This window comes from Salvia splendens, chromosome 4, assembly GCF_004379255.2.
Source record: "Salvia splendens isolate huo1 chromosome 4, SspV2, whole genome shotgun sequence".
Lineage (NCBI taxonomy): Eukaryota > Viridiplantae > Streptophyta > Magnoliopsida > Lamiales > Lamiaceae > Salvia > Salvia splendens.
In genome coordinates, this window is record NC_056035.1 from 8,678,391 (window position 1) to 8,694,578 (window position 16,188).

At 43.9% G+C, this 16,188-nt stretch overlaps 1 protein-coding gene across 1 annotated transcript; it reads right to left on the reverse strand.

Annotated features, from left to right (window-relative positions):
* Positions 1–15,077: 15,077 nt before the first annotated feature.
* Positions 15,078–15,822, reverse strand: LOC121800502 (norbelladine synthase-like). The gene is made up of 2 exons (XM_042200067.1): positions 15,639–15,822; positions 15,078–15,558 (listed from the first exon to the last, which is right to left on the reverse strand). The coding sequence occupies exons 1-2, from the start codon at positions 15,820–15,822 to the stop codon at positions 15,260–15,262; spliced, it is 483 nt and encodes a 160-aa protein (XP_042056001.1). The 3' UTR covers positions 15,078–15,259.
* Between the last annotated feature and the right edge of the window lie 366 nt (positions 15,823–16,188).

Below are 16,188 nucleotides of genomic sequence, written 5' to 3' on the forward strand. Positions count from 1 at the left end.
AGAATTGCGATTACATGAGGCTTCACATCACAGGCAGTTTGTCCTGGGGTCACAACTATGGCTTGAGGTGGTTCTCCTTCGGTATGTGCGTTCAGCGTCCCGATCTCAGGATCTTCTTCTCCTTGAGCGGCCATCCTTCTCGGGTTTCCCTCTATCCTTGGTATCTCTTCCGGTATTGGTCCTTCTATGGTGTATTGCTCCTCGTCACTACTCGAACCTAAATCAGACAAAGCCGTCAACAAACCGGATCGAGTGGTTACGAGTATAGATCCTCGCTGAAGTATCTTCAGCCTCCACTGGTCAGGAGGCGAGCTGCTGCTCATAAACTGAAACGAAAAGAAAAGAGAAAAATTATGAACAGTATATACGCCAAAATATCACTCTCAATAACAGCTAATAACGCCATCCATCCCCGGCAACGGCTCCACTTGAAAGAGCAGGTTTGCGTAGGTGTCGTTCAAGCAAGGATGTATCCTACTGATCAGGATGAAACAATCCCCTGCTAAGCCTAAAACCTGGTATCAATAAATCCTCAACCCTCTTCTACTGGGTAGTATAGTGAAGGTAAGAGTCGAATCCCACAGAGATGGTGACGGTTGGAGTGATTGTGGTGATATTCTGGAAGGGTTTGGTTTAGCTACCACGCTTGGGTTGAGTCTCTACCTAGACGGGAAATTAAGATGGTGTCCTACTGACTAGGAAGGGTGAATGGTGGTCGACATGTAGTGGTGTACGTGGAATTATGGTGAATGCGGTGTAACAGAAAATATGCGGAAAGTACTAGGTTTCTATAAAAGGCTAAACAGAAAAGCAGGGAATAAGTGGTAGTTGTGGTGACTAGGCTGACAGATCTGCAGGATGTAACTAAAAGTGAAGGACTAAAAAGCAAAAAAGCATCTAAAAAGCAAAGTGGTCCCCAACATTGGATATGGACATCATCTTCTTCAACAAACACAAACTAAAATCCGAAACAAACCAGATTCAACACCATTAAAACACATATTAATAACTCATGAACACAGATCTACAATCAAAGATTCCAAATCGAAAATCAAACATCGAAACTGAAATTCCGCCTTCTGATCAACATGGAAGAAAAAGGAATCACATAACTGCACCTTGCATGAAACAAACCTCTATGAAATAAAAGTAAACAGATTTTGCTAACTCGAAGAAATAAACTACGAATTGGAAATACACGATTCGATACTCAAAACGACCAGAAACTCCAGATCTAAGCTAACTAGGCAGAAGGAAAGAAGATCGGCGAAGTACACTGAACAGAGAACAACTTCATAGCATAAAATATGTTCAGATCTTCAAACAAAGTACTTCTAGGAAGTGAAATTCAAAAGCAAACAAAGATCCAGCGAAAGGAAAAACAAGCAATCTAACTACGTAAGCGAAATAAAAGTGTTTTGCCACGCCGGGCGATGGAACTTCTACGACTACGGAAATAAACTTGCTGGATGAGAACGTCTGGAACTCCGGGAACTTCTTGACGACCTTCAAGTGACCATGGTAGTGGCGAGGAACGAGACTCTGGACTGGGCTGAAGGACTGAACTTCCGAGAGAATTCTATCTAAGAGTGATGATGATGAATATGTTGATTATTCTTTCTCTCTCAAAGTGGCTTCCTTTTATAGGGAGGCTTACCCTTGATTTTAGGGTAAAACCTTGTGGTGAGATGACTTCTTTGCCCTTAATTGTGGTTGATCAGTCCTAGCTATCCTTCTTCTCCATCTCGAGCCATTTTTGCATGTATACTGGTCAGTACGTAATCGTCCTGACGCCCTTTTCACCTGAAGTGTCTGAAGCTTTGCCTACTGGCTAGAACACTCAACCTGCACACTTTGAGCAACTGTTTTGTAGATATAATCAATTACGCACATCATACTGACCAGTAACCAAGGCCTAGAATACGACTTATCAATACTCCCTCCGTCCCGGGTTAGTTGCACATTTCATTTTGGGCACGGAGATTAAGGAATGAGTAATTAGTGTTTTAAGTAGAATGGCTAATAAAGTAGGTGAAGTGACTAATGGAGATTTGCAAGACGAAGGAAAAGAACAGGACAATCACATGTCCGAGGAAACTGGCGAAGAAGTGAGCATTGTGGAGGAAAATTGCAAGACGGAGGAAATCTCGGAGCTGAAGGGTAGAATGGAGATTTCTACGAAGGCTTCTAGAAGATTATGTCCGCGCCTATATAAGGAAGGAAGCATGCATTCTAGAGGAACCTTCTCGGTGGAGGCCTCGTTACGGATTGTAGCTAGGAGCTCACTTTTCTCTTACACACTTGGGTTCTTTTTCGGAAATTCGGGGGTTCACGGATTGGTTCACTTCCTTTTTATTTTAGTTCCATCTGGGTGTAACACCGTCCTGTCGAGGGCGAAGAAACAATTTTCAGTTTATTTCTCGTATTTTGTGGATTTCACCGAGCTTCGCTGTTCGGAGCTCGGCTCTCTGTTTTTACCGAATATTTTTGTGTTTAATGCAAGTTTAATTTTCTGTTATGTCGTTGATATTGATTTCTGATTTCACTCCTGTGATTTTCTGGAGTTTGAGTTAGTTTACTTGTGTTGGATGCGTTTCGCAATTGCTCACTGAATCTGTGCAGAGTAATGGCTGGATCGGGTTGATCAGAGTTTGTTGGTGGTTGAATCAGAGGTTTGAATTCGGTGTTGTAGCTGAGTTGATTGGAATCGTTTGAATTCGGTGTTGATCGGAGTAGATCTGTTAGATCGGAAGATATGGAGTTGGTTGAGGTTGTTGTTTGGTTCGGATCGCTTAGATCCGGAGTGGATTAAGCATCCGACGTAAATCTGAGCAGAGTTGGTTTAAATTTATGCCTATCCTTCGTGTTTTCATTTCATTTCGTCTAGGATATGTAGATCTGTGTTATTTCCGGTTTGTTGTAAGTTTCCTACGACCCAACTTTTATATTTTGTTCGAATCTAGGTACGTGCTCTGTTTTCTTCATCTTCATTTTTGATTCAGTTAAAAAGATGCATGTCGTTGTTAGTTAGCGTTTCAGTTTGTTATTTGCAGCCTTTCTGCCGTACTTGCTAATTCCGGAGTTATGGTCCCCACTGTTATATGCTTCCTGTCTGGTTCTATTGGGTAGCCGTTTACATGGTCTAGGAAGGGAATTTAATATCACGTAGTCTTGATGATGTTTGATCTCAACATGTTTACAGTTTCCTAGGTCTAGTGTTTACATTTTTTGCCTAGGTCTAGTTGTAGTTAAACCTCAACCCAGTTTGCGTGGCAGCAGCCGCCCTTGTCCAAAGTTTCTAAATGCTTTCTTACGTGTCCATCTTCGTGGGATCGACCCCTTCTTCTCTATACTAATCCATAGTATTCGGGTTGAGGGATCTTTGAAGGGGTGTGCCCAACGACAGAGCATTCCGTGTTCTCTTGAGTTCCTAGACCAAGTGATCTAGTGGATTCATAGGACTTGGCATCTCGACCTAGCATAACACCAGAAGCACGCACGAGCACTTTTGCTATTCTCACAACACTTCAAATGGAGCCGTTGCTGGGGATGGATGGCGTAGTTTGTGTTAGTGTTTAGAGTTTTTGGCGTATATAGTTTTTATTTATTTTCATTCATTTTATTTGTAGTTTATGAGCAGAGGCTCACAGTCTACTCACGGGAGTAACCCGTCTGGGTGGGAGCACGGTCAATTCATTTGGCAGGTCAAGGACACAGCCTCCACAGTAACCACCAGATCAGGGTTCACCACGGGAGATCCATTTCCGAGTGGATTTACTAGCGATGAATCTTGGGCGTCGTCAGGACGTGAAGATCCAGAGTCACCACCAGAGTCGGAAACAGAGTCAGAAACATGGGAAACATAGGAAGTAGTCATGGCGCACGTAGTAGACCCAGATCCGGAGATAGGGTCGCTAACTGCCCATTTAGATGGAGAGCCAGCACAGGCCATAGTGACGAACCCACATCAGAGGTCCATTGAGATCAAGACGAATGTGCTCGGCATCTTACCGACATTTTCTGGGCGAAGAAGTGAGTGCCCGTACGAGTTTTTGAATGAATTCAGTAAATTGTGCAGCATCCAAAAGAGGCCAAATGATGCGACGGAGGAGGACTATCGCTTGCGCGCGATTCCTTTCACTCTGAAGGGGGAAGCCAACACATGGTTATTACGGTTACCCCCGGATTCTATCCGCACTTGGAGAGACTTTAAATTGGAGTTTTTAGATTATTTCTTCCCATCCAACAAGACGAATGCTCTGAAGAAGGAGATAGTAGAGTGCAAACAGGACTATGACGAGTCATTGAGCCAATACTGGTCAAGGTTCAAAGGATTGCTGGATGCATGCCCGAATCACCGGATGATAGAGGCAGAGACCTATTCTCTGTTTTATGAAGGAGCGACTCCTGAGTCGAAGGACTTGATGAATTCCTCAAGCGGAGGGAATTGCACACGGAAAAGAGGAAGTGAGGCACGAGAGATTCTGGGGAAATTGATAGATGCCAAGAAGACATATGATAGTCCAAGGAATGCTGTGAGAAGAGGTTCTACGAATGCACTGAGGGAACAAGATGATGATAAAGTAGAGGAAAGAATAGATAGACTCGAGAAGGCTCTTTTGAATGATATCGAAAAAACAAATTCGCCAGCGCCACCGGAGAAGGAGAAACCGCCTGGTCCAGGAGAGTCCCAATTTCAACAATATTACGGATCCTAGGAAAGAGATTACCAGGCCCAGGTGAATGCGATGGGAAGTTGGAATCCCGATGGAAGTTGGAACCCCGAGAGCCAAAGAGATGCACCCTGGAGGAATCATCCAAATTTTAAATGGTCTGATAACGAACAGAGCCAACCAGCACTACAACAGAGTATACAGTTTGCACCTCAGCCCGAGAGGCAGGGCAGCTGGAGGAATCATGAAGGGCAAGGCAATTGGAACAATCGGAACCAGGGAGACCACCTGAAATGGGGAAACAGGAATCAAAACCATCAGGGGAACTCTTATGTGCCACCACACCAAAGGAATTTCCAACCCACCTACCCAGGTCAAGGAAATATTCGCCCGACCCAAGGAAGTGGAGCAAACCAGAATGCAGGACCCGGCCCCAGTCAGCCGAGTTCTAAGCCACCAAGGAATCTTGATGAAATGGTGCACGACCTCATCAGTTCTCAGTAGCACATGCAGAACAACTTACAGTCGAACAATGACGTAGTCCACAAGCTTCAGGATGCTCAGCAAGAACAAAAGGCGGCAATGGATATGTTAGCAATGCAGCTGTCACAGATTGCTACTTCCTTGAGTGACATGTGAGGTAATGAGGGTAAAATTCCTACCTCAGTAAAACTGCCTGATAGGGCCAATATTAGCCAAATTACCTTAAGGTCTAGGAAGGGGTACGAAGGCCCAGCAATGAGACCGAAGGAAGTCACAGATCCCACCGAGGGCAAGGAGACAGAGGGTATAAACTCTAGACCGAGGAACTTGGCTGCAAACAATCCCATGATTAGAGATGAACTCAGGGCAGGAGATTTGGAGAAACCATTGCCTAGAGAAACTGAACCATTTTTCCTCGATCCAGGGCCAGAGTTGGTAAGGGAAGAGGAGAAGAAAAAAGTCGAAGATTTCTCGGCCGGTAGCTCTACAGGAACAGGGAAGCGACCGAAACCATTCCCAAGCCGAGGGGAAGTAAAGAAAAAGAAGGATGAGCCGGTAGATTTTATGGACATTTTTGGAATGCTGAAAATCAATCTACCATTCTTACAAGCTCTGAAATTGCCAGTGTTTAGCAAGTTCATCAAGGAATTTATAGCTGGTAAGGTGAGACCTAGTGGAAAAATTCTGATAGGCGAGAATGTGTCCGCGGTAATTCAGAAGTGGAGGATGCCTTCGAAATGCAATGATCCAGGTATGTTTACTTTGCCCATCTCTATTGGTGATGTAAAAATCGAACATGCTATGTGTGACTTAGGTGCATCCATAAATGTGTTACCACTTTCTATATACAAGAAGTTAGTAGGGGTAGGCATGGTGGACACGAAAGTTGTGATCCAATTGGCAGACATGTCATGCATTTGTCCTGAAGGAGAGCTTGAGAACGTGATAGTAAAGGTACACAACTTCTTGTACCCAGCTGATTTCCATGTGATTAAGATGAGTGATAGTGCGTCTGCAGAGTCTGGCGGAGTACTTTTAGGGAGACCTTTCCTACGTACCGCTAAGACTATCATTGATGTCTTTGATGGCACCATTTTCCTTGATTACAATGGGGAGAAATATACATTCAGCATAGATGAGGCAATGAAGAAACCTCTTGACGTTGAAAATTTGCATGCTATAGATGTTATTAACCCCTTGGTCCAGGAATATCTTGAGACCGAATTAATGCAGGAGCAGATTGCGAATTCTGAGATGAGTCATGCTATTGATAGAGAAGTAGCAGGGTGGTGTCAAGCAATGAACACGAGTGAGTTATCAGATGAGGAGTTAGCCGAATCAATTCTGGAATTCTGCACGAACCCGGAGCTAGCTAGATCAAGGAAGACACCTTATGTGGCGAGCATTGAAAGTTCTACTGAGTCTACAAAGGGAATAGCAACTGAGTCGACAGAGAAAAATCCCTTACCCCAGGAAAAAGATGTCCCCAAGAAAGAACTGAAAACACTTCCACCAGGTCTCAAGTATGCGTATCTAGAGGAGAATGAAACTTTCCCTGTGATTATTAACATTAGCTTGACCGAGGGACAAGAAGAGGAACTGCTGAAGGTAATTCGGAGGAACAAGAAGGCTATTGGGTGGACACTCTCTGATTTGGTAGGAATCAGTCCAGATCTGTGCATGCATCACATTCGGCTAGAAGAGGGAGTAAAAGCCTACAGAGATCCTCAACGCAAATTGAATCCTAACATGAGGGAGGAGGTGTTGAAGGAAGTATTGAAGCTACTCTCCCTAGGTATCATTTATTCCATACCAGACAGTGAATGGGTGAGTCCAGTACATATGGTTCCAAAGAAGTCGGGAATACAGGTGGTCAAGAACGACAAGAATGAGTTGGTGCCCACCCGACTAGTTACTGGGTGGAGGATGTGCATTGACTATAGGAAGTTAAATGAAGCGACTAAGAAAGACCATTTCCCTCTGCCTTTCATTGACCTGATGTTGGAGAGGTTGGCGGGCAAGCAATATTTCTGTTTCCTAGACGGATATAGTAGGTATTTTCAAATCTACGTGGATCCCGAGGACTAGGAGAAGACAACTTTCACGTGTCTCTTAGGAACGTATGCTTACAGAAGGATGCTGTTTGGTCTGTGCAATGCGCCAGACACTTTTCAGCGGTGTATGATGAGTATCTTCTCGGATCTCCTAGAGGATTGCATTGAGATTTTTATGGACGACTTCACTGTGTACGGGAATTCATTTGACTCATGTTTGGCAAGTTTGGATATAGTGTTGAGGAGGTGCCAGGAAAAGCATTTGGTTTTGAATTTCGAGAAATGCCACTTTATGGTCCCAGAAGGAATTGTCCTAGGGCATGTGGTATCAGAAAGGGTATACAGGTAGACCAAGCAAAGATTGATGTGATCTCAAAACTGCCTTACCCGACAAATCAGAAAGAAGTAAGAGGATTCCTAGGGCATGCTGGATTCTACAAGAGGTTCATAAAGGATTTCGCAAAGATTGCTCAGCCACTCACTCACTTGTTGCATAACGATGAGGAGTGCAAAAAGGCTTTTCAGCTGTTGAAGGATAGACTAGTATCTGCTCCCATTATTAGAGCACCCGACTGGAATCTACCCTTTGAAATAATGTGCGACGCAAGTGATTACGCAGTAGGTGCTAGGTCAAAGAGTCGATGGGAAAAGCTACGTGATTTTTTATGCGTAAAAAACTCTCAATCAGGCCCAGAAAAATTATGACACCACGGAGAAGGAAATGTTGGCAGTTGTGTACTCATTTGAGAAGTTTCGCCCGTACTTGCTGGGGTCTAAGGCGATAGTTTTCACCGATCACGCTGCAATAAAGTACTTACTGGCGAAGAAGGAGTCTAAGCTAAGGTTAATCCGTTGGGTTTTACTCTTACAGGAATTTGACTGGGAAGTCAGAGACAAGAAATGAACAGAGAACAAGGTAGCCGACCACTTGAGTCGCAATTACCAGAGAGAAACAGACGAAGCAATACCTGATGCGTTCCCGGAGGAACATCTATATTATCTGGAAAGTTCGCTCAGACCTATCAGTTGGGAAGAGATAATGGCAGTAACAGGTCCAGGAGATGCTAAAAAAGGAAAATGCCAGATAAACGCTGAGTCGTGGTTCGCAGACCTAGCAAATTACTCGGTCACCAGAGAAGTGCCCAGTTCCCAAGAAATTTCTCGGGCCCAGAAGATGAAACTGAAAAGCGAAGCCAAGTACTATTTTTGGGACGACCCGTATCTATGGAGGATGGGAGCTGACCAAGTAATTAGGAGATGTATTCCAGAGTGGGAACAAAGGGATGTGTTGAATCGTTGCCACGCTCTAGCGTGTGGAGGTCACTTTGGACCAAGGAAGACCGCGAGGAAGGTATTAGACAGTGGGTTTTACTGGCCTACTTTGCATAAGGATGCGTTCGAATTCTGTCAGAATTGTGAAAGGTGTCAACAGACTGGGGGAATCTCCAGAAGAGATGAAATGCCGCAAATCCCTGTCATCGTTTGTGAGATTTTCGACGTCTGGGGAATGGACTTCATGGGTCCATTTCCATCTTCATATGGGAATGCATACATACTTGTGGCGGTGGATTATGTTTCGAAATGGATAGAGGCAAAAGCTACCACATCTTGCGAAGCTGGTGAGGTGACAAAATTTCTTAGGGCTAACATTTTTAACAGGTACGGTGTTCCTAGGGCTGTTATTACGGATCAAGAACTCACTTCCGGAACAGTACGATAGAAGCTCTGATGAAGAAGTATGGAGTCCACCACAGGTTGTCTACACCTTATCATCCTCAGTCTAATGGCCAGGCGGAAATATCAAATAGGGAGATCAAAGCTATACTTGAAAAGACAGTGAATCCGTCAAGGAAAGACTGGAGTAAGAGGCTTGACGACGCATTATGGGCTTACAGGACAGCATATAAGACGCCTATTTGGATGTCTCCGTACAGGCTAGTGTTCGGCAAGATGTGCCACTTGCCAGTTGGACTGGAGCATAAGGCATACTGGGCGGTCAAGGAGATTAACATGAATCCTCAAGCTTGTGAGGAAGAGAGGAAATTGCAGCTCCATGAGTTGGAAGAATTGAGGCTTGAGTCTTACGAGTCCGCGATGTGGTATAAAGAAAAGACCAAGCTCTGGCATGATAAGAATCTCCGGACCAAGGAACTACAAGTTGGGCAGAAAGTTCTTCTGTTCCAGTCCAGGCTTAAGCTGATGCCTGGAAAGCTAAAGTCCAAGTGGATCGGACCATATACTATCGTTGGCCATCGCGCAAATGGAGCAGTAGAGATCCAAGGAGACGCCTCGAATTCTGTGCCTTTCCTCTTCAATGGTCATCATGTGAAGGTATTTCGGGATAACTCGGAGCTGTGTGTAGTGGACGAAGTGCCTCTACGCGCACTCCTGGATATCGCCTAACCAATCTAGGAAGGTAGTGTTCTTGAAGAAATCCTGGGTCAAGTAAATTGAGAAGTTTTTCTCCATGCCCTGACCCAGGGAATCTCAAGAGTACTTGAAAGGAAGTGTAAATATTTAATTGATTTCCTTAAATCAAGAAAACCCAAACAAATCAGAAAAAAACAATCTTCCAAAAACATTTTCGAAATTCCAGACTCCTTAGGGATTTTTTTTTACTGTCATATCCTTGACCTTGGAGTCTGGCGTTTCATTTTCAATTTGATGTTTTTCTAAGTGTGATATTGCAGAGCGTATTCACATGGGGCAGAGAGTTGAGGAGTAAAAGTTTGGAGGGAGTTAGCACCGGTTCGAATTTCAAAAGGTAACTTTATGGGGAGGCGTACGGTCGCTCGCGTCACGCCTGCAACCACCTGCAAACCGTCCTTTCCCATACCTACAGGCTATAACCGTGTTCTTTTTTTTTTATTTTCCATATCATACTCACTCTCTCTACGAAAAAAATCCCCAAATCTTCTCTCTTAAATTCTCTCTCTAACCCTAATCGATGAGATTTTTTCTTCCGAGTTCTTGCGAAATTCTACAGATTCCGCCATGGAGAACACACAAAACACAGGAAGCACCTCTGGATCCGCCGAATCTAACGCAGCGTCGTTCATGGCCGATCTATTGTAGAAATTTGGGGGGCCAGAGGTGGCGATGAAGGCGTTCGCCATGCTCACCACTATGATGGGGAAAACCACTGCACCACCACCACCACAAGTTTCAGAGACTGCGAAACCCCAACCGGAGGCCGTACATTCGATGGCCGAACCAGCCACCAGTGCAGCCGGAACAACCACCGCAAACGTACCTGAGGAGGAAGAGGATCTGGCTACGGGTTTGGAGCTTTTAGCTGTCAATGAACCAAGGTTAGACCATATTTCTAAGGGGGACACCTCTGCCATTACTGCTGATGGTGCATCTGAGGGGGTAACCCCTGTTATTGCTGCTATTGATGTCGTTGAAAGAGAAACCCGTGTTGTGTCAGAAAGTGTGGGTGTATCCGCTGTTTTGTCTACTAGTAATCCTGAGGGGGGAACCCTAGCAAAAGTTGGGGGCGATGAGGCCCAAGTCTCTGTTGAGAACGATGATGAGTGGAGGACCCCTGAAAAGGTTGTGGGTACTGAGACCCACAATGAACAAGATTTGGTTGGGGTGGAAACCCCTGTTTATATCACGGGGGCAACCCCTATGCTGTCTGAGGAGGGAGAGGCCCTCGTTACTGAAGATGTACAGGAACTCGTCGATGGGAGGGTAAATCTAGTCGTGGATTTGACTGATGTCCCGGAGGGGACGATTTCACCGGTAAATAAAAGGGAAGCCCGGAGACAAGCTCGCTGGAGCTTGATAGATGAAATTGATGACTCTGTCCAGCAGACGGAAGGAGAAGCGCTGGGTCCAGAGACCGCAGCCCGTGAGCAGGACATCTCTCCTTGACCCAGTGGTGGGGAGAGTGACGAGGAAGAATGCCGCCAGGCGGCTGAAAGAAAAAGGAAGGGAAAGCAGGCCGCTCCTTCCTTGATCAAGAAATCGAAAGGAAAATCTGTTGAAACCTCTCTTCCTCCACCCGCAAAGGTTCCATATGCTGCCGAGTCTGATAGCCCTTCTGGATCTAGCGACTCCGAAGAGAAACTTGAAGAAGAGCTCAATTTCGAGCATACAGAAATTTGGTTAACCAAGGAATTACTGGATGCAATGAGGAAGTTCACTGACCCCAAGCGTGCAGCAACGTATAAAGAGAAGTTCCCCGTGACACCGAAGTTGCTTCCTGGCCCTGGCAGCGCTTCTAAACTGCCAGGGCAAGGAAGTCTATCTCTCCAGAAGCCTTGCCAGCCGACGAAGCCTCTGACTGCCCCGCCCGCGACTAAACCCTTGACCGTGAGAAAGTCAGTGCCTAGACAGAGTGAGGAGATGACAGCACAGACGGATTCGCCGGCAAAGAAGAAAGCTAGAGTGACCCAACCATCCGCCTCGTCCAAGTCTGGCTCCCGCGGGGGCCAGACCCCGAATTGACCCCCCCTCAGAGCCAAGTAACTTTTACTTTTCCTTCTTTTATTTGTTTCGTTTTTCATTCCTTTTCTGTTTGTGTTTGTCTGTGACCAGCATGCTCTATTTTGTATATATGTGTTGCACCTTCCCACACTTAGCCCAATCATTGGTCTAAGTGTGAGAAGGGGTTGTTCTGTTTTTGCATGTTTTGGTTTTGTTTGTTGCGCCTTCTCCCACTTAGCCCGTTGTACGGTCAAGGGCTAAGTGTGAGAAGTTTGTTTTGTTTTATGCACGTTGTTTGTTTGTTTGTGTTGTTTGGTCTGTTTTGTACTGTTCATACTTCCCTATTTCCCCACTTCACTAGGATAGCTTGGGGACAAGCATGAGTGAAGTGGGAGGGGGAGGGAGTAAGTGCAGTATTTGTTTTTGTAAATAGGAGTCTTAGAGTCTCTAGGTCTAGCGTTTTTGTGTGTTGCATGAGCTAGTGAGATAATAAGGCAAGATTCCCTTAGTGAGAGCGATTGAAGATATGATACATGTCAACTTTGATGCATTTTTCCTTAATAAACTAAAAGCGGTCTAAATGAAGTAAGGATGATAGAAAAGGCCTTAGATAACCTAGCTGTGCAGCCCTACTATAAGAGCGAGTTATAAGCCTAAACACTTTGAGCTAACATGTAAAAATGGGCTGCCACTTGATGCTTAGGGAGTAGAGTATAAAGGAGAAAAAATGGGTTATGGAGGTATAAGCTGGACGAAGTCCAGGAACTGGTGGTATAAGCTGGACGAAGTCCAGGAAAAGGAGGTATAAGCTGGACGAAGTCCAGGGGAAAAAATATAGAACAGGAAAAGGAGCTATAAGCTGGACAAAGTCCAGGGGAAAAAGGGATATATATATAGAAAAAAAAATAGAGCAGGAATGCAATCGCAACCTGACCCAGGAAATCAATAGGGAAAGGGAGTAGTAAGAAGGAGAAACTCTCATAACCCGACGCATCAGTGGTGTAACTTTAACTTTGGAGCGTTTCGATCCTAACATTCCTGGTGAGGAATGAGTGGTCGAGCGAACCTAACTGCTGGAAAATCAATAGGCTATCTTGACAAACTGACAGATCGTTTAGGTAGAAGAGGGAAGGGGGAGGATTTGAAGACTGTAGACGATCGGATAGGACTTACGCTTGTGGGGACGATCGCCTAAAAGTTGAAACTAGTTCATGCTTATCTGTTGTGTTTTGTTTTTCCTTGTATGTTGTTTTCTTTTGTGAGTTTGTAGTTGTCTAGGTCTAGGAGTCGGTGCTTTGTTTGTGTTTTGCTGGTAGAGTCGTTCTTGGGAACCATGCATTGAAATTCACCTTATTCCTTTTTCTTGTCTTTTATGCTTGAGGACAAGCATGGTTTAAGTGTGAGCAGTTTGATAAGGCTAATTTCATGCATAGGTCTAGGGGATAAATTCGTGGATTTACTGGGTCTAACACACGTTTTAAGCCAGGTGTGTAGAAGAATTTCGCCAGGTCCAGGAAAAGAAGAGGACAATCACATGTCCGAAGAAACTGGCGAAGAAATGAGCATTGTGGAGGAAAATTGCAAGACGGAGGAAATCTCGGAGCTGAAGGGTAGAATGGAGATTTCTACGAAGGCTTCTAGAAGATTATGTTTGCGCCTATATAAGGAAGGAAGCACGCATTCTAGAGGGACCTTCTCGGTGGAGGCCTCGTTACGGATTGTAGCTAGGAGCTCACTTTTCTCTTACACACTTGGGTTATCTTTCAGAAATTCGGGGGTTCACGGATGGGTTCACTTCCTTTTTTATTTTAGTTCCATCTGGGTGTAACACCGTCCTGTCGAGGGCGAAGAAACAATTTTCAGTTTATTTCTCGTATTTTGTGGATTTCACCGAGCTTCGCTGTTCGGAGCTCGGCTCTCTGTTTTTACCGAATATTTTTGTGTTTAATGCAAGTTTAATTTTCTGTTATGTCGTTGATGTTGATTTCTGATTTCATTCCTGTGATTTTCTAGAGTTTGAGTTAGTTTACTTGTGTTGGATGCGTTTCGCAATTGCTCACTGAATCTGTGCAGAGTAATGGCTGGATCAGGTTGATCAGAGTTTGTTGGTGGTTGAATCGGAGGTTTGAATTCGGTGTTGTAGCTGAGTTGATTGGAATCGTTTGAATTCGGTGTTGATCGGAGTAGATCTGTTAGATCGGAAGATATGGAGTTGATTGAGGTTGTTGTTTGGTTCGGATCGCTTGGATCCGGAGCGGATTAAGCATCCGACGTAAATCTGAGTAGAGTTGGTTTAAATTTATGCATATCCTTCGTGTTTTCATTTCATTCCGTCTAGTATATGTAGATTTGTGTTATTTTCGGTTTGTTGTAAGTTCCCGACGACCCAACTTTTATATTCTGTTCGAATCTAGGTACGTGCTCTGTTTTCTTCATCTTCGTTTTTGATTCAGTTATAAAGATGCATGTCGGTGTTAGTTAGAGTTTCAGTTTGTTATTTGCAGCCTTTCTGCCGTACTTGCTAATTCTGGAGTTACGGTCCCCACTGTTATATGCTTCCTGTCTGGTTCTATTGGGTAGCCGTTTACACGGTCTAGGAAGGGAATTTAATATCCCGTAGTCTTGATGATGTTTGATCTCAACATGTTTACAGTTTCCTAGGTCTAGTGTTTACATTTCTTGCCTAGGTCTAGTTGTAGTTAAACCTCAACCCAGTTTGCGTGGCAGCAGCCGCCCTTGTCCAAAGTTTCTAAATGCTTTCTTACGTGTCCATCTTCGTGGGATCGACCCCTGCTTCTCTATACTAATCCATAGTATTCGGGTTGAGGGGTCTCTGAAGGGGAGTTTAGTGTGCCCAACGACAGAGCATTCCGTGTTCTCTTGAGTTCCTAGACCAAGTGATCTAGTGGATTCATAGGACTTGGCATCTCGACCTAGCATCACACCAGAAGCACTCACGAGCACTTTTGCTATTCTCACCACACTTCATGGACTCTTCTAGAGCGGGCACTGCATACACCCCAACGGTCGCAAGACGTGTTCTTCTTTTCAGTTCAACTTTCCCGAAACGGACCGCTACTTGTTCAGCGGTCCACTGGGCGGGTTGAATGCTCCATATTTCCATCTTTGAATTTTAGCTATCTTTTAGGCTTAAATTTACACATTTCTCACAAAACACGTCAAAATATCAAAATAGATAAAATATGCAATTATTGGACATGTAATGCAACATTGATAATCAAAATGGACCTAATAAAGGCCCTAAAATAGTACAAAATCCGAGCTTATCAAAGAGTATGACTTACATCTCATTAAATTTTTTCAATTCACTTTCTATTAACATTTTTTTAATTCATGGCAGATAAAGTGTGATTTTTAATAGCTAACCGAGGGAGTAGGATTTTCTTGTGGCGGCTTTTTCAAGATTTCATAGTTATGAATTGATAAAATATGAAGATTCATATTTATTGTTGTTATTAAAAGCGTGGAAAAGAGAAAATGAAATACAGAGATATATAGTAGGAGGATAGAAATTTATTTTAGTAATCATGAAAGTAAAACACACATCCCCGAGTTAATAGTAGATCAATTGTCATTGTTGCGGCTAATAGTTGATCAATTATCATTGTTTCGGAGCAAATACTCAGCAGAGAGTTGCATGATATTAGTGAATGGTTGAATGGAAACGAGCGCAACATTCGCTGCAGCTTCCTCTTTGAGCTCGTACTCGATCGTAGATCGAGTTATACACTGCTTCTCGTTTCCCTCCACCTCTATCACTTCGAATCTTATACGATACAGCGTGAACCCTAGATCCAGAAATCCACCTTCCACAACCTCTACCTCCTTCACACGCTTCTCGTGATCCACCACCATGAATTTCTCCTTGAAGGATTTCAATCCCCCTCCCATCCCTGTTCAATTAATCAATTAAATTAATGAGGATAATTACATAAATCTAGCGGAATTTAATTGAATTGAATGTGGATGGTACCTGAATGGATAATGACCTCGAGAATGGTTCCGGCGCCGCCGTCGCCTTGAACGACGTTGATCCAGCTGACGAGGTCAGAGTTGGCTTCCAACGCCATTTTGGGGAGCTGGAGAGTGCTGTAGAGCTTCCACGCTTCGGTTGCCGGTACGTCAACCGTCTTCTCATCGGATATTGTTCCGTACATCTTTGATTTCTGGTTGTGGCGAAGGAGATGTCTATGCACTACCAATAGGAGTTGAGATTGAGAGGGTTATTTTTTTTTATATAAAACTAGTGTTAACCCTGCGCTATGCGCAACCCAAAATATTCATTCTACTATTTTGGAATTGTAAATAAACTAAATAATGCGAAAATAATGTGATATCTTTTGCTCTTCGTCTTCTTTGCCATATTTCGTCAACTTTGAGTGTTTTCTTACTTTAAAAACTATGGAAGTGACGTAATTGGCTACGAATGTGCAAAGCATTAACTTCAAAATGTTATGGATACAACTTCTATTATTTCTTTATTATAAAAAAAGTAAGACAAAAAAATAAAAATAAAACTAAAT

Bases quoted from the DNA above. Each gene is read 5' to 3' on its own strand.
- LOC121800502 (XM_042200067.1), bottom strand. From the start codon at position 15,822: ATGTACGGAACAATATCCGATGAGAAGACGGTTGACGTACCGGCAACC. The intron at 15,559-15,638 runs GTACCATCCACA...TTAATTGAACAG, and splicing joins CGAGGTCATTATCCATTCAG to GGATGGGAGGGGGATTGAAA.